General features: G+C 42.5%; 1 protein-coding gene across 2 annotated transcripts in view; it reads left to right on the top strand.

Annotated features, from left to right (window-relative positions):
• A1CF (APOBEC1 complementation factor) overlaps positions 1 to 14,666 on the top strand; it is an 82,688-nt gene extending 68,022 nt beyond the window's left edge. The window contains exons 9-12 of one of the 2 annotated variants that reach the window (XM_072803727.1): positions 429 to 610; positions 3,297 to 3,433; positions 4,116 to 4,255; positions 7,499 to 14,666. In XM_072803727.1, the coding sequence (XP_072659828.1) occupies positions 429 to 610; positions 3,297 to 3,433; positions 4,116 to 4,255; positions 7,499 to 7,647 (608 nt within the window). In that variant the 3' untranslated portion in view covers positions 7,648 to 14,666. Of the gene's footprint in view, positions 1 to 404; positions 611 to 3,296; positions 3,434 to 4,115; positions 4,256 to 7,498 lie in introns of both variants that reach the window. The other variant, XM_072803726.1, reaches the window with a different exon arrangement.
• Positions 14,667 to 15,336: the final 670 nt, after the last annotated feature.

The following is a 15,336-nucleotide window of genomic DNA, read 5'->3' as shown; positions in this document are numbered from 1 at the left end:
ATCAATAATAAAAATGCAAGACTTATTTTAATACATGTGGCCATACCATCCTGGGATGTTTAAATACCTTCCCAACGTTCATGAGTCTGTAGAGAAATGTCAACAAAAGGTCAACCAAAGACAGAAATTGCAAAATTTTGTTCTGTGCCAAAGTTTTAAAGTTGCTCATGTACTTATTGATAGCTTTGAGGGGATGGCTTTCTTCCACAGACAGTTAAAAAAAATGCAAGACACCTATGGTGAACCCTACATTATGTTGAGTTTCATTTCATTAAAACCCTAGAGTTTTCTATGCATCTTCAGGGCAATGATCAATGTGACTTGGGCTAACTTTTCCATTACAGTAAGATTCAGGGTGATTTTCTGGTGGTTTGATTCAGTTTAATGCCTTCTTACGTTCCTAGAAATTTACATGAATGTACCTGTAGGGGCCGCGGGAGTGAGAGGACTGGCCGGCCGTGGCTATTTGGCCTATACAGGCCTGGGTCGTGGATACCAGGTCAAGGGAGACAAGAGAGAAGACAAACTCTATGACCTTTTACCTGGGATGGAGCTCACCCCAATGAATCCTGTCACTTTAAAACCCCAAGGAATTAAACTTGCTCCCCAGGTAGGTAATACTATTCTAGAGATAGTTTCCTTAAGTTAAGCCAAAGACCAACATCATCCACCTTTCATCAAATGATTTGATTTGATCCAAACTTAGGCTATTGCCTTTGGTTTTGTTAAATAAAGTGGCCAATCAACATAACGTACACTGAGAGAATGCTGGCTGTTAAGTGCCACTGTTCCATCACCCTCTTTCTTAAAAATGAAGTTTGACACCCTAAATAATCTGAACAACTGGAATGTGAAGATCCTGAGAGCAATTAGGAATTATCAACCAATACCTTAAATGAAAAAAAAAAAAAGATGCAAAGACCCTAATTCAAAATAAATGCATACTGTGTATCATTTGGTTAATGAAGGATCTTCATGACAGGGAACATATAGACCCTGAGGATATCTTTTATTTGTGTTTAAAAAGAGAGGACACCTTACTATCCATGGTGTTATTATTGCTTGTATTAACTGTGAAATGCCATCACTCATATCAAATCAGGTCTCCTACAATGATTACAATTTAGGCAGGGACATGATGGTGAAGTTCTAATGCTTTCATTCCCCAGCTCCAAGTTTCCATGTTTCTGCATGAAGCTGTGGTTTTTATTATTGGAAAATTAGGAGTTATAAAAGCTATTCCAGGGTGGAAAGTGAATAACAGGGTTAAAAATAAAATAAAACAGGATCTCTGTTAACGCTTAGCCTCTTCCCTATGGGTGTGCAGTACATGCCAGGCTCTCTGTAGAGATGCTGGCTGAAGAAATCTTACCCAGTCATTCTGAGGCACGGTTTAAGGACTCTCAAGGCAATGTCCCTATTCCAGGCCCAAAAACACAAGCCCCAAATGTATGGAGGTAGCCTTATGATCGCAATCAAGTAGGAAACATGGCTTTCTAAAAGCTCATTGTGAGTATTATTTTTGTAGGATCAATGGCTCTCTTATGCATACAAATGAGTTCATCTAAGGTTTCTGCTCACCCTACCCAGGCAATTAAAAGTAAGGAAGCCTAGCAGAGTGGTAAACGGCAATCACTTGTTTGTTCAAAAGCCATTTCTTGGGCATCCATCATGCACCAAGTATTGTGTTGGGTACTGGGCATGGAAAAGGGAATATAATGCAATCTTTGCCAGGAAAAATCATATGGCGATCCAGGGAGAGGACAGAGACACATAAAAAGATCATCATTATAAACTCTAGTAAGTGTCCTGGTGGCGCTTTGCTCAGAAAACACAAAAGCTTGTCATCTAGTCTATCTTGGGTTAAAATGCAAAATAAAGAACCTTGTTAAGGACCTAGAATACTTAGAAATCTTTTAAGAAATTAAAAAATAATTATTATTATATATTCCATAGAATAGTTCAAAGAGCTGCCATAGTGTGAGGAATCATCTCTGCTTCTTATATTAAACCCAGGTTAGAAATTGGTCATGGTTTATAGTGATAGGTAAGTAACCACCTCTCTCAACTGCTGAAAAGGTTCTTCAATTAATTTGTCTCTGAATCTCTACAAGCACAGCTTAGAACTTGAAGGCTGTGCCAACAACCCCAACCAATGCATATGGAACCTTAACAATGCCATGGGGGAGTCATGAATGTCCAACTAGAGCAGCAAGACAAGGGTACCCAGCAGAGTCAGGAGTTAAGAGTCTGTCCTCCTTGAGCCCTGCCCAACAGGCAGGTAGACTGTCTGCCAACTAAAGCAGTCTACTAGAGCCCAGGGACCTTTGGGAATGCTTTGTAGATGGCAAGAGATGCTACAAAACCAAGAGGATTAGCTGATAAAGGTCAGTAGAGGAGATAGGAGCAATCTACAAATTTAATAAGCTGGAAAATGCTCTGCCATTGCAGATTAGTGTCGGAACAGTTGAGATAAGAAGCTCCATCAACTCAGCCCAGGGGAACACTGTCCTGTCCCAAAGTCTTCTTCCTTTCAGACTTATGCCCTGTTTTGCACAGTTTCCTGAATCTTCTGACTCATGGGAGTATCAGGGCTGGGTGGGCCACCAAAAATGGCTTCAGGATGAAAAAAAAAATGGGTGCCTTTAGATAAGATTCAGTTTGGAGTAGTAATAAAGGCAGAAAAAAAAAACCACGCAGGAAGATTCTAAAATTCAGATCATTGTAAAATTAGCCAGAAGTGGTATTTTGCCAAAGACATTGCAGCTGTCAACATCCATCTATTAATGCTCGTCAGTAAGTAGTAACCATTAAACTTTTTAACTCGATCTTTTTTATGAAAATGTGAAGCTAAAATCCTATGGCAAATGACATGAAGTAAGAATATGTTCTTAGGTTATTTTCTCTAAACCATTATAAACAGAAGGGTAGAGGGTAGTAATGAGGAAATCCAGCCACACGGTGCTGAAAATGTCCATTTCTTTTAATGGGACAAATATATCAAACAAATCATAAATTTAAACTATTGGTAAAAAAAGTTACAGCTAATGGACTAAACTAAAACATATTAGAATAAATGGTGTGAAAATGATTTTTATGAATTAATCTACATCACATTTTAAATGGAGTTCAAGTTGAGTTCATCTTAAATTTTATGAGTCATTAAAACATGTGGCATTTTATATTTTTCTTACATTAGCTTAAATACTGAAGATCAGAGTTTATGACCCTGAAAGCTGGAGAAATAATGCAAATGTGACATTTGAAAGGGAAATCACTTCTTTTTACTCTTGTAGATATTAGAAGAAATTTGTCAGAAAAACAACTGGGGACAGCCAGTGTATCAGCTGCACTCGGCCATTGGACAAGATCAGAGACAACTATTCTTATACAAGATAACCATTCCTGCCCTGGCCAACCAGAATCCTACAATGTGGGTAACATCTCCAAATTGCTAATCCTTCAAGCTTTTTAGAATAAGAGTTTCTTAGAAGTTAAGTGTATCTTATCACTATCCAATAAGAGAGACATTTCCATGTACTACTAGCCCGTGTTTCATTAAACGCCAATGTTGAGATGTGTAGTTGGGGTGTCCATGCCAGCTGAGAAACTGGTATCTCGGGGGCCCCGGATTTCACACAATGAAGAGTGTGTAGTATTATCAACAAATAAAAAAACTGCCAACATAAAATGGAACAGGGATGAAAACTATAGCCCACTCTTTTATCTGTGTCGGTGTTTAGTTTGAACCTTGTCGAGTTGCCGTTTTGTATAAACAACACCACGCCCGGCCACTTACATTTTTGGATCAAAGATCCTCTCTGTTGGTGGGGATCACCACCCCCAGCCTGCATTCCTACACATTGTAGGAACCATCCTATTTCCCCTGTGCGTTGAGTTGCAGGTGTGTTCCAGGAACGTGCCATCCACTGCTAGTGTCCTGGGGCTGGTCACGAATGCTCCTCTGTGCACAGACATGTGGAAGTCTTAAATGCAAGGAGAATGCAACCCAGCCACATAAAAGTCCAACATCTGCTCATCTTAACACACGAGTAACGCCTTAGGTTTCCTCCCATCTCAGCACCTCAAATGTAATGCCTGCATGTGCCTTCCAGCCACCCCTTCACGCCTCCGAAGCTAAGTGCGTACGTGGATGAAGCAAAGACCTACGCGGCGGAGTACACCCTGCAGACCCTGGGCATTCCCACTGACGGGGCCGACGCCCCCACCGCGGCCGCCGCCACCGCCTTCCCAGGTAGGGGAAGTGGGGCCCCAGATGGCACCCTGCCCACAGTGTTTGGGAAACCCTCCCTCGGTACCATGACCTCCAGGACCTGTTTCTGAGCTCTACCCATGATACAGATTTACACCATCTGTGACCAAAAGCACTTGCCACATGAGTGAAGCATGGAGATGGGAGATGAGAGGAGTGAGCAGGGAACAGAAGGGGGCCTAGTCTCAGCTCTGCTCCAGCAGCTGCGTGACCTTGAAAGGGCCAGTCTCTGCGTCTGGGTGGGTTGAGTTTTTAACTTTTAGTAAGGGAGTTTGGAACTACCTGTTAGCAGTTGTTTACCTAAATGCTTACTAAGGAATGTGGCCAAGGTCAATTGACTTTTAAGGAGTCCTTGGACTCCCTGCACAATTCTCATCTTTGACTCAACTTGACTTTTATTGCTTTGCTTTCTAAAAGAAATGTGTGTGCATCATATTTTTCTTATGTTGTTTTTTTTTTAAAGATTTTATTTATTTGTTCATGAGAGACACACAGAGAGAGGCAGAGACACAGGCAGCGGGAGAAGCAGGCTCCATGTGGGGAGCCCTGGGGTCACCGGGTCACACCCTGAGCCAAAGGAGGACGCTCAACCACTGGGCCACCCAGGCGCCCTCTTAAATTGTTTTAAGTCAAAAACTGTGTGAGAGAGAGCGACACAGAGAGAGACAGAGACAGAGACAGAGAGAGCCTTTCAGTATGTGGATGATCAGCTCTCATCTATCTATCCCATGATTTTGGCCTAGAGCGCAGGCTATTCGCGCAAAGCCCATCTGTAGGTGGACATGCCTTCAGGGCCACTTTTTTTTTTTAAGATTTTATTTATTTATTCATGATAGACAGAGAGAGAGAGAGAGAGAGAGAGACCCAGGCAGAGGGAGAAGCAGGCTCCATGCCCGGAGCCCGACGTGGGACTCGATCCCCAGACTCCAGGATCCTGGGCCAAAGGCAGGCGCTGAACCGCTGAGTCACCCAGGGATCCCCCAGGGCTGCTTTTAAAAGACTTTTTTCCCCATTTGTTATGTACCTACAATAAATGCTAATAACTTAAAAAAAAAAAAAATGAACCCTCTAGAGATTAAAAGTGACCGGACAAGAGATTTGTTTTGGAAACTTTTCCTTAGCCTTTAGTTTGAATAACCCCATTCTTTTTTAGCAAGAAAAGCTCATTTCTTTGGGAGAAATCAGCCACTCCGGCGTGTCGCTGTGTTGGCCTGCCTCCCTTTAGACCAATTCAGAGATCTGAGTGGACCCCGAAACGGGGCACTTCGATCGATCCACTGGTGCCCGTATTGGGCACACACGGGCATGACAGCCACGGTGTCCACCCCCCCCCCCCCATCCGGAACACCTAGGCCCTTACTCTCGTTTTCTTGGGTTTCTCAAAAACTGCAAACACGTTTTCCATTCTGGCAAGTAACCACACGTCACATGCGGACACGACCTCAACTCCAGTTTCGATCTGTAGAACGTGGAGAAGTTGGGCCCTGCACCCCCGCGAGGTTACCAGGGTGACAGGTGTCACACCCAAGGGCAGGGCCCCTGGGCCTTCCACAGAGCGGGGTGTTGACATGTCCGTCTAGCAGGGACCCCATGGCCAGGCTTCTTGGTTCTTGGAGAAGCCGGAGCCCCTGTCTCACGGGAAGCTACAACCCAAAGACAGCTCACGAATGTGCTATAAAAACACATGAGCCGCTGTCACAATTTTACGGTTCGCTTGCACGTTGGAAAGGATTTGCTTTCACCTACGAATGTTTGATATTGTCCTCACTTTTGTTTGCTCCTCCAAGAAGTAAAAAAAAAAAATATCCGGGGCATGAGAATTGTCTTGGGAAAGCCTAAGGAATTGAGAACCTCTCTCGTAACGTTGCTGTGGAGTCGAGCAAAGAATAATAGGCTCCGGGGGAAGAATCTGTTGAGAATCCAAATACTCTTGCACTTAAGAAAGTAGCCAAACTGAAAGAAGACAATTCAGAACCCCCCACGATAAAATCACACGCACCCCTCTTACACATGTGTATTTCTTTCTCGCTTACTTAGAAACGCTATTTCCAAAATTATGAAAGTAATTGGTAGCACATTTCTCATATCCTTGGAAAACATACCAAACTTGAGTAGTGCATTAGTCAGCATTACTGGCCAAAGTGCACAAGCCAAGGAGTGGATTTAATTTAAAAAAAAAAAAAATAGTCCAGCCAGCTTCCTGCCACCACTTCCTGAGAAGCCACCAGAAAGAAATCAATGTGTCTGGGGTTGGGATGACGGCCGCAGCACATAAACCAAATGGACTAGGGTTTTTGTTTTTTTTTTTTTGTATTGTTTGTTGTTGTTGTTGTTGTTGTTTTAATCAGGTCCCCCATTTGTTGCTTAAGTAAATTTCCCTCTTTTTCTTGCCATCTTCATATTTTTTGGATCATGTCAGAAATGGCTTAATTTTGACCGTTAACAGGGAAACAACTGCATTTATATAATAGCACTTATTATGCCCTTTCCTGTAGAAGTGAATGGCAATCAGGCAGACGTGATCCTAGTGTGACCGCACCTGATGCCCTCCTTACCACTCAGACCCTTGGCTGTCTGGTGGTGAAGACGAGCATCATCTGAAAACACCTCACACCTCACCAACTTGGTGGTGAAGCAAAATGGTCTTGCCCTTCACAGTAGGGTCTACATGGAAACAGGCCAGGTATCTGCTTTCAGGGTGCTGTGTAGAAGCACGCTGAAACTTGCCATATTTTTCCTACTGGTCTACCCAGGCCCTCTAGGTCCTTCTTGGGAAAGGGCAATGGTTTTCAACATTTCATTTAGGTGGGGGTGCGGGTACAGAAGCCGACCCCCAGAGCCCCACCCCTCAGCCCTGCCAACCCATCGATCGCCTCCCCTCCTTTATAAACCCTGAGAGCCTCTGAAAAAGTTCTAAAATCTCAAGCTTTAATCAACTTGGCATCCTGTTAAGTTTCTGTTTCTTGGACTCCGTTCCTAGTGTTTCCAATTTTCTAAGCATGCGGTGGTGCTGGCACGTGTGGCTGACCTCACTTTGAGGAACGCTGTCTGTCCCCTAGTCAATGAGTCTAGGTTCTATGTCCCGAGTTCACTTTTTAAGATGTACATATTGACTTTTGGCCTGAAGTGGTGTTAAGTTTTCAAATTCCAAAAAAGTAGACAATAAGCCAACAGGGAGCAAATGTGAATGGCTTTCGATGAAGTTTTCTCTGCCTCCTCCTCCAGGATACGCTGTCCCCAACGCAACGGCGCCTGTGTCTGCAGCCCAGCTCAAGCAAGCAGTGACCCTTGGACAAGACTTAGCATATACGACGTATGAGGTCTACCCCACTTTTGCAGTGACTGCCCGAGGGGATGGATATGGAGCCTTCTGAAGATATCTTTCTTTTAATTTAAGACACACAAAACTCTATCTAGAAGAAATAAACCTCTCACTGAGTTTCCTTATGATCACAAGTCATACTTTTTCTAAAGGGATGCCCTTCCTGAGACTGTGCAGCTTATGCTAATTCTAGAGTCATGACATGAGGACATATTCCCGGTGAAATGAGATGTCAAGAAGCCTTTTGCCTGACAGAAATCTTAAGAGCCAGTGCCCCCCAAAAGTTATTTCTCCCAGGTTCCTGAGTGACGTGGGCATGCGTCGACATGAAGAGAGATCTTTTAACCAGCAAATGTTCAGGGGGCTGAGCAGACCTGGCCCGGCAGGAGCAACAGAGGGAGGCAAGTAAACTGCAGAGTCTTAACCCCAGCTCACAGCTGCTTTTGTGATCCACGAAGTCACAGACAGGAAGGGGGAGGGTGGAGGATGCTGTCAGAAATGCCTACCCCGTTGCCCACCGCATGGGCATCTCCATCTCAGGTCAGAACCTATGAAAGACAGCCCAAGATTTGATGGGGCCAGCATCACTTCAGGTGCAAAATCCTACCTCCTCTATCTGTCCTAGGCCCTGTCACCCACATCCCCTGGGGACCTCCTGGAAATCAATGTGATGTGGTACAGATAAGGATAAAATGAATCCAAGCCTGTTTATTAAGCTCATCAGCCCACACCTCTTCTTCCTTGGAGCACCTACCCTTCCCAAGGATCCTCCAACACAATAATCATCCCAACTTAAAATGGCTTCTCATTTCAAACATTTTGACTCGTCCACATGGATTTGTTTTCATACCAGTTTCATTTTGCTCGTATCTCGTGCCATAAAAAAAAAAATAGCACATCAAATATACAGACTATCACCTAGGATGCTTTTTCCTATTCAGCAAATGGGTTGAAAAGTCATTTCAAACAGAGACGTGAAGATCTACTCTCATTTCTTTGGTCTTCTTGCAGCACCCAGACCAGCATCCAGCATTCAGAGACAGTTGGGGCTGGCCTTGGACTGTCTAACCCCTTATATTAAATCTGCCAAGAAATCCTCTGCCTTCCCTTCCTTCTGTTTTCAACAAGTGTCAGACGGTTTTACAATATCTGAGTCCTTTGGTCTTGAAAGCATCACAGAAAACCTTAAACTTGCCACTGCTGATTAGAAGCAGATTCTTAGACTCCCAGCAAGGATGTTAGTGACCAAAGTCCCATGGGCTTAGGGCCTCTCTGCAGAAACATCTCCTGGGGATGTAGGTGCTACAAAAACTGGGATTGGAGGGAGCAGAGGCACTACTTTCTTGCCATTCTTGTAAATGACTGCTTTTTGTTCAAAACAGAAACAATCGAGGTCTGAACTCCAAACACCTATCACTACTGCTTCTGTCTCATTCGTGATTTAAGACATATGGTACCAGAATTTCCGGGGGGCGGGGGGATCCCTTGGCCCTGGTAAAATTCTACAGGACTCAAAGGGAAACATAAACCCAAAGACAGAAAAATTTGTCTTGAATGGACTCCTGGGATTCAACCTCAGCCCAGATTCTAGTCAAAATCGGCTCAATTCCAATAACCATTGCAAGTCCTTGTAACTGTTCAGTTCCATTAAGTCCATTCAGATATCAAAGACCTCAAGGCCACAGCTCGCACTCTGAAAGGTTCGGTGCTTTTGGCTTTACATTTTGCTCCTCGTACTCCGGAGGCCAGTGGTTCCCGGGCTTGGCTGCGCATTCGAAACAGCTGGACTACCTTGCAGAGCGCCATGCCAAGATGACGCCTGGCACCCATTAGGTAGGGTACCATGGGGCAGGAGCCCGGCCTCGGTGTTTCAAGATCTTGGGTGATTTCAATGTGCAGCTCACTTTGGGAACGGCTCCGGTCTGTCCATTTCCAGCCAACCCTTAATGTTTTCTTTAATTTATTTCACTTTCATTAAACAGAAAAATGCAAGAAAAAAATCTGTCTAAGTCAAAACGGATAGCCAACTCATAGTTTTGCAAAGATTCATCTCATAAGACGTACAAACTCAAATATAATTCACATTGGCTTCAAAATAACTCTTGGACCAAACGAATATTTTTAAATGAGAAAGTGAAAAATTCTCCCATCAGCAGTTCTGAGGTCCAAATCTACATTCCCACACAAGACCTGCTTTTATACTCAGAAAGAGTAATGACCTTGGGGCAGGCAAGTTCCTACTTAGTCCAAAAAAGCATTCCAGATTCCAAGAGTGAAAGTTTTAATGTTCTTTAAAAATCTTCAAATATAGAAAACAGTGCTCTGCATGTCCAGCCAGTGCCAAGTCGAAGGTCTGATCCAGAGGAGGTTTAAATTTAATCAGAACGAACAATTAGTTAATACGGGAATCTCTTAGGAGAAAAAAGAAGCATTATTCCAGATTAAATCATCATAATTTTTTTTAAGGCTAAGAACAGAAACCTAAATATACAAAAACAGCAACGTATCAAGAAAATTGCTATGGGAACACCCTCTCGCTCCTTGCTTAAGGAAACACAAGTGTTTGTACACTAACCTCCTAAGGACTGATTTTATTCGAGTGAGTAGAAGTGGTTTTAGCAAGATCTAGAAAATATTCTGAATTCCATTAGAACATATTCATAGGAAGTATCAATGTGTCTACTGTGCCATCCGTGTGTATTTACTTCGTCCAAATTAAGTAACGGAGAGCAACTACAGAGCTCCACAAACTCATTATACAGCTCTAGTGAGTTTGAAACTTCAAAAAATAGGACTGTTAAAAATCATGTGTGGAACCAAAGGCTTATTTTGCGTGATGTTTATGTTTTTGGACTTTGGAAATTCTTGTGCATCGACATCTATTTTTTTGTTGTTATTTCTTACTTTATTGCTTCCTGGGGGGGGGGGGGACTCTTTATAGAGGAAATTCAAATGAGTCAGCCGACCAAAAATAAAAATAAAAATAAAATGAGTCAACCAACCAAGTGATAACAGAATACCCAAACCAATAATTTAGAAGCATCTAGTAAGTTAGAATTGAGCTTCTAAATTTTGGTGATGAAAAGCTTAGTGAAAATTAAAAATCAGCTGTGAGATGAGACATTTATTTTCTTACCTGTAAAAATGCTGCCTATTCTCAAATTGCTGTGCTTGCTTCCCACCCCATTCCTATCACTAAAAGACCATCTTTAAGTCCCACCCCTACCCAAACCTGGTATCACGCCAAACCACACCGTGTTTGGGTAAAAGCACCCAAAATGCTGCTAGAAAGCTACCTCGTGTTAAGAAAACATTGACTTCGAGAAATTCCTAAGCAACCACAGTTCTTTGACTTTTTAATGATGGATGGAAATCACACTATAGCTATGTCTTGACAATAGTTACTCAGGAAATTAGTTTTAGTTTTACTTAAAAGTTTAAAAGAAAAAATACAAAAAAAAAAAGAAAAGAAAAGAAAAAATACATACGTTCTTCCAATCACATAGACTTTTCTTAGTTTTCCATAAATATCACCTCCAATAACGTCCGATGTATATTCATTTTCACGCTATTTTTCAATGACTATTTTATAGTTCAGTCTTGGCTCACAGGGTCACAATGTGAATCCATGGGGGACGGGGCGGTTCTCCGGGGTGCCTTTTTCAGGAATAAGGGTCAGTAAAGAAAGTATTGCAAGTAAATTGTCCTTGTATGCAAAGCTACGAAGTCTGATAAAATGTATCACTGCTGCGCGACTCCAGGCCTACCCACGATGTTCCAAAAGCAACCTACAACTAAACGTGGACAATGACCCCCAAGATAATATGAATTATCCCCTCCTCGCATCCATACAGAAATTCCCAGGAGATGAAAGGTAACCTGCAACTCAACCTGGAGACCTGGTACTTTTTCACATATCTTCCGGATGCATTTATGTACCAGAGATACAATCTGTTCGAGATGAAACTAAGCTTCAACTGTGACACTTTTAGTGAACTTTGTGATCCTGTTGAAAGAAAATATTCATATTAATAGCATAATTTAGGAATTTGAATGTACCATGGAAAGACAGAGAAACAGGGCAACCCACATTCCTACCTGACGTGCGATAATGATCTACTGTGTTTCGTTGAACCCACCGCCAAATCTGATGCCGAGATTTTACTTCATCCCAGTGATGTCCAGACATGCTTTGAGCTTTGCGAGAACATAGCCTTAGACAACGGGATGCATCCACCAGGATATATGTTTATATTCGCCAACATTAGAGCAAAGCAAAGCAAGTCCTGCTACAGTAAGTCAAAGGAGACTTTCCGACCCCCATGCCCTATCACTTTACTTATGGAGTAAAACACTTTTTTAGAAATTTCCTTCAATAAAAACATGGGTACAGGATATTCTGTTGCTCCCAAAATGTCCGTTTTAAAAGCCAGCTTTTTCTTACAGAGTAGAATGTGTGCGTTTAAGAGGGACAGCAGTGCATACCTCGGACACGCACACTCATTTAGGGGAGGATGCGGGCTTTATGCGTCCCCAGGTGCCCTGAGCTTTGCAGAGAAGATGAGAGAACACCTGAAGCTTCAGCTAATAGTGAAGAGAAACGAGTAAGCCGTCTAGAAGTGAAAAATAATTCACTTATTCTTCGGGAAACCAGCAGCCTCCGTTCATTCAACCGTGCCCAGAATGACACTGAGAACCCTCCCGCTTCTCCCTCTCTCACCGTTCTCTCATTTCGGGAGAGAAGTCGAGAAAAAGACTATGATGCCTCGTCCTCTCTTCACATGTGTTACCTTGTCTAAGGGGAGGGGAGATGCCAAGAAACGGGCCTTTAAAAAAAAGTCAGCTGCCAGCAGGAAGCTCTTGGATACACAGAGAACATCAGCCCCACTCTGGGTTTAGTGCTGTCTGGGTGACGGCACGTCCCCACTGGCTGGGCAGCCCGCTTTGCCCTTGTGAACCATGGGCCTTCGTGTCACAAGTGCACCTGAATGTAGACAATGTACCATGACCCCATCTTTATGGCTCCCTTATTTTCTTTTCTTTTCTTTTTTCCTATTCTTTTCCTTCTTCTTTTCTTTTCTTTCTTTTCTTTTCTTTTCTTTTCTTCTTTTCTTTTCTTTTCTTTTCTTAATCTTGTAAAACTGGCTGTCTCCTCTCCAGTAAGCAAAAGGTCCCGATGACTTCCTTCTGATGGGGGCGAGAGCCTAGTGAACAGACAGGAACGTGTCATCTTCTCCTTGGTGGTCACCCTCCGGCCACTGCCTGTCCAGGGACCCCACACACAACCCCTTCCTGGTCCTATAGTCCTTCCCAGTCCCCGGGCTCTCGGTCCCCAGTTGTGCTTTCAGTGGACAGAGTGAGCGCCCCCCAACCCTGGGGCCACGTGGGACAGAGGCCCAGAGAGCCAGGGCCTGAGGAGGGTCTTCAGAGGATTTGCTTCCTCCGCAAACCAAGCCCCTCATACCGCACACCAGAAAGGACTCGCAACCTAAACCTTCATCTTACAAGGCACATTGTCGTTTCCCTTCCGTGTTTTGCAGATTTGCTCCGACACTTGTTCTCCCCTCCCATTACACTTGCCCATGAACTTAACCAAATCCTCAGATGATCTCATATGAAGTTCCAAATATTTCTTAATGGAAAATAATACTGCCAGGTATCTTCCTGTTTCTGTACTTCTTTTCTTACTCTTTCATTATTTTCTTCGCTAATATTAAGAACTAAGCACATCCTAATCTTCTATTGCTATAAACCCACAAGCTCTCCCCGTAGGGTGTATGATCATTCTGTATTCACTACGCACCTTCTCTAACGCCAGGAACTATGAACGTGTGTGCGGTGTGCGCGTATTTCCACAGCGGGGTACACGGTCTGGTGATCCATTCTGCGTTTTTATAAACTGAATATGATTGCACTTAGGTTCACCAGTTGGCAGCTCGTTTCACTTAGTCAGAATCCCCACCATGAAATCAAACTCTGTTCTAAATGTTAAGATTCAACTATTATTGCCAAATACTAGCTGGACACCGTAAGCCCTTTTAGAGATTCATTTTAACTCTTCACCTATTATTACTGCTGTTCAAGTAAAATGAGTCTTCAAGTATGTTCCCCAGGAGAAATACAAAAGACAGTGTAAAAAATTTAAAAAAGAAGGAACGATTTTTGTTAGAGGTCCAGAAGCTTTAAAACACGCGACTGACAAGTTCGCATGCTGATTCGTGATGTCAAAGACCAGGTACTCAAGCTTGGCTGTTCTCTTGAACACATTTTGGTTATTAACTATTTTGGGGGTTTTTTTCTTTTTTTTCTTTTCTTTTTGTTTTCTAAATATACTCGTGTTTATAAAATTCAAAATCTTCTTTAAAAAGCCTCATCTATATGTTTTGCAATAAATGACCTGCAATGAAGTATACATGTTCTATTCAGATGTACATTTTATTTTGAAATTTGGCACTTTCCACTGTAATTCCTAAGAGATCTGGGGGATGGTAGGATAAGAGCCGCAGATAAGTGTATTGAAATCAATCTATTGTTATCAGGGGTTTAAATGTTTGATGTGATTATTGATAATTTTGTTTCTATTCCTTCATGAGTTTTTTTTTTCCTACTTTTCTGCCGGCAGTAGAGCCAGGTATCATTATTCCCTGCCAACAAAAATAATACTGTTGGCAACATGCATTTCTCTTTTCCAGGTGTTTAACCATCTCTTGCTTCTTGTCCTTTTTTGTTATTAGTGACTTTATTTATGTGACGTTAGTTAGCTGAGGTACCAAAAGAGAGACAGAGATTAAAAACAGTATTAAAGAAGGTGCAAAAGGCACTTATTTTTGTACTCTGAGTACAGTATTTTATAGAACTCTGGTCGGTCTAAATATACTAAGTAAAATTACAACATCCGTTCATTGGGAAAATGATCATTGGTTTGGAAGATGTAAACATAATGGTACCACAGGATCATAAATCACATGAAATGAAAGGTAATGCAGTATTGTGATGACTCGTGTAATTTCAAGATGACAAAGTGGTTTCAGTTGAATTTTCAAGTAACATTATAAAGTTTTAAAAGTACAACGTGAGTTGCTGATTTCTTTGTCTTCTTTCCTGAGTGCTACAGTTTTACTCCTTTGGAGTAAATACTTAAATATTAATAACCTATCATTGCAGGTATTTTTTTGGCCATTTCTTTACATTTGCATCTTTTATGAAAGTGCCCTCTGTGCCTCTCTTGAGGGTAGAGGTAACGTTTAATAATCAGGCGCATTATTTCCCAGTCAATAAAGAAAACAAGAGAAGTACTCAGAAAGTGCAGATAATGAGAAAGCATGACTCCAGTAAGGTCTGTGGGCTCTGAGGCCAACATTGGCCCATCCCTAATGGACAAGAACCCAGATCAGAAACCAGCCCTCCAGCCCCTGAACCCACTACTGTGTGTTCTGTTGGTCCTTGAGCTAGGAATGGTTGTGATCTTTCAAAGGACTGACATCTTTTACATTTTAAAAGGCCATTTAAACATAAAGGAAGACAAACCAGGAGAGACTCCTAACTCTGGGAAACAAAGGGTCCTGGAAGGGGAGGTGGGTGAGCGTAAGGGGTGACTGGGTGACGGGCACTGAGGAGGGCACATGATGGGATGAGCACTGGGTGTTACACTATATGTTGGCAAATCGAACTTCAATAAGAACAAATTTTTAAAAAAAAAAGCTTTAAACATAAAGGAAAAATCTGTGACAAGACCCTAGGT

Source organism: Canis lupus, chromosome 27, assembly GCF_048164855.1.
Source record: "Canis lupus baileyi chromosome 27, mCanLup2.hap1, whole genome shotgun sequence".
NCBI lineage: Eukaryota > Metazoa > Chordata > Mammalia > Carnivora > Canidae > Canis > Canis lupus.
The sequence above is the reverse complement of the archived record's forward strand: the minus strand, read 5'-3'. Positions and strand labels throughout refer to the sequence as shown.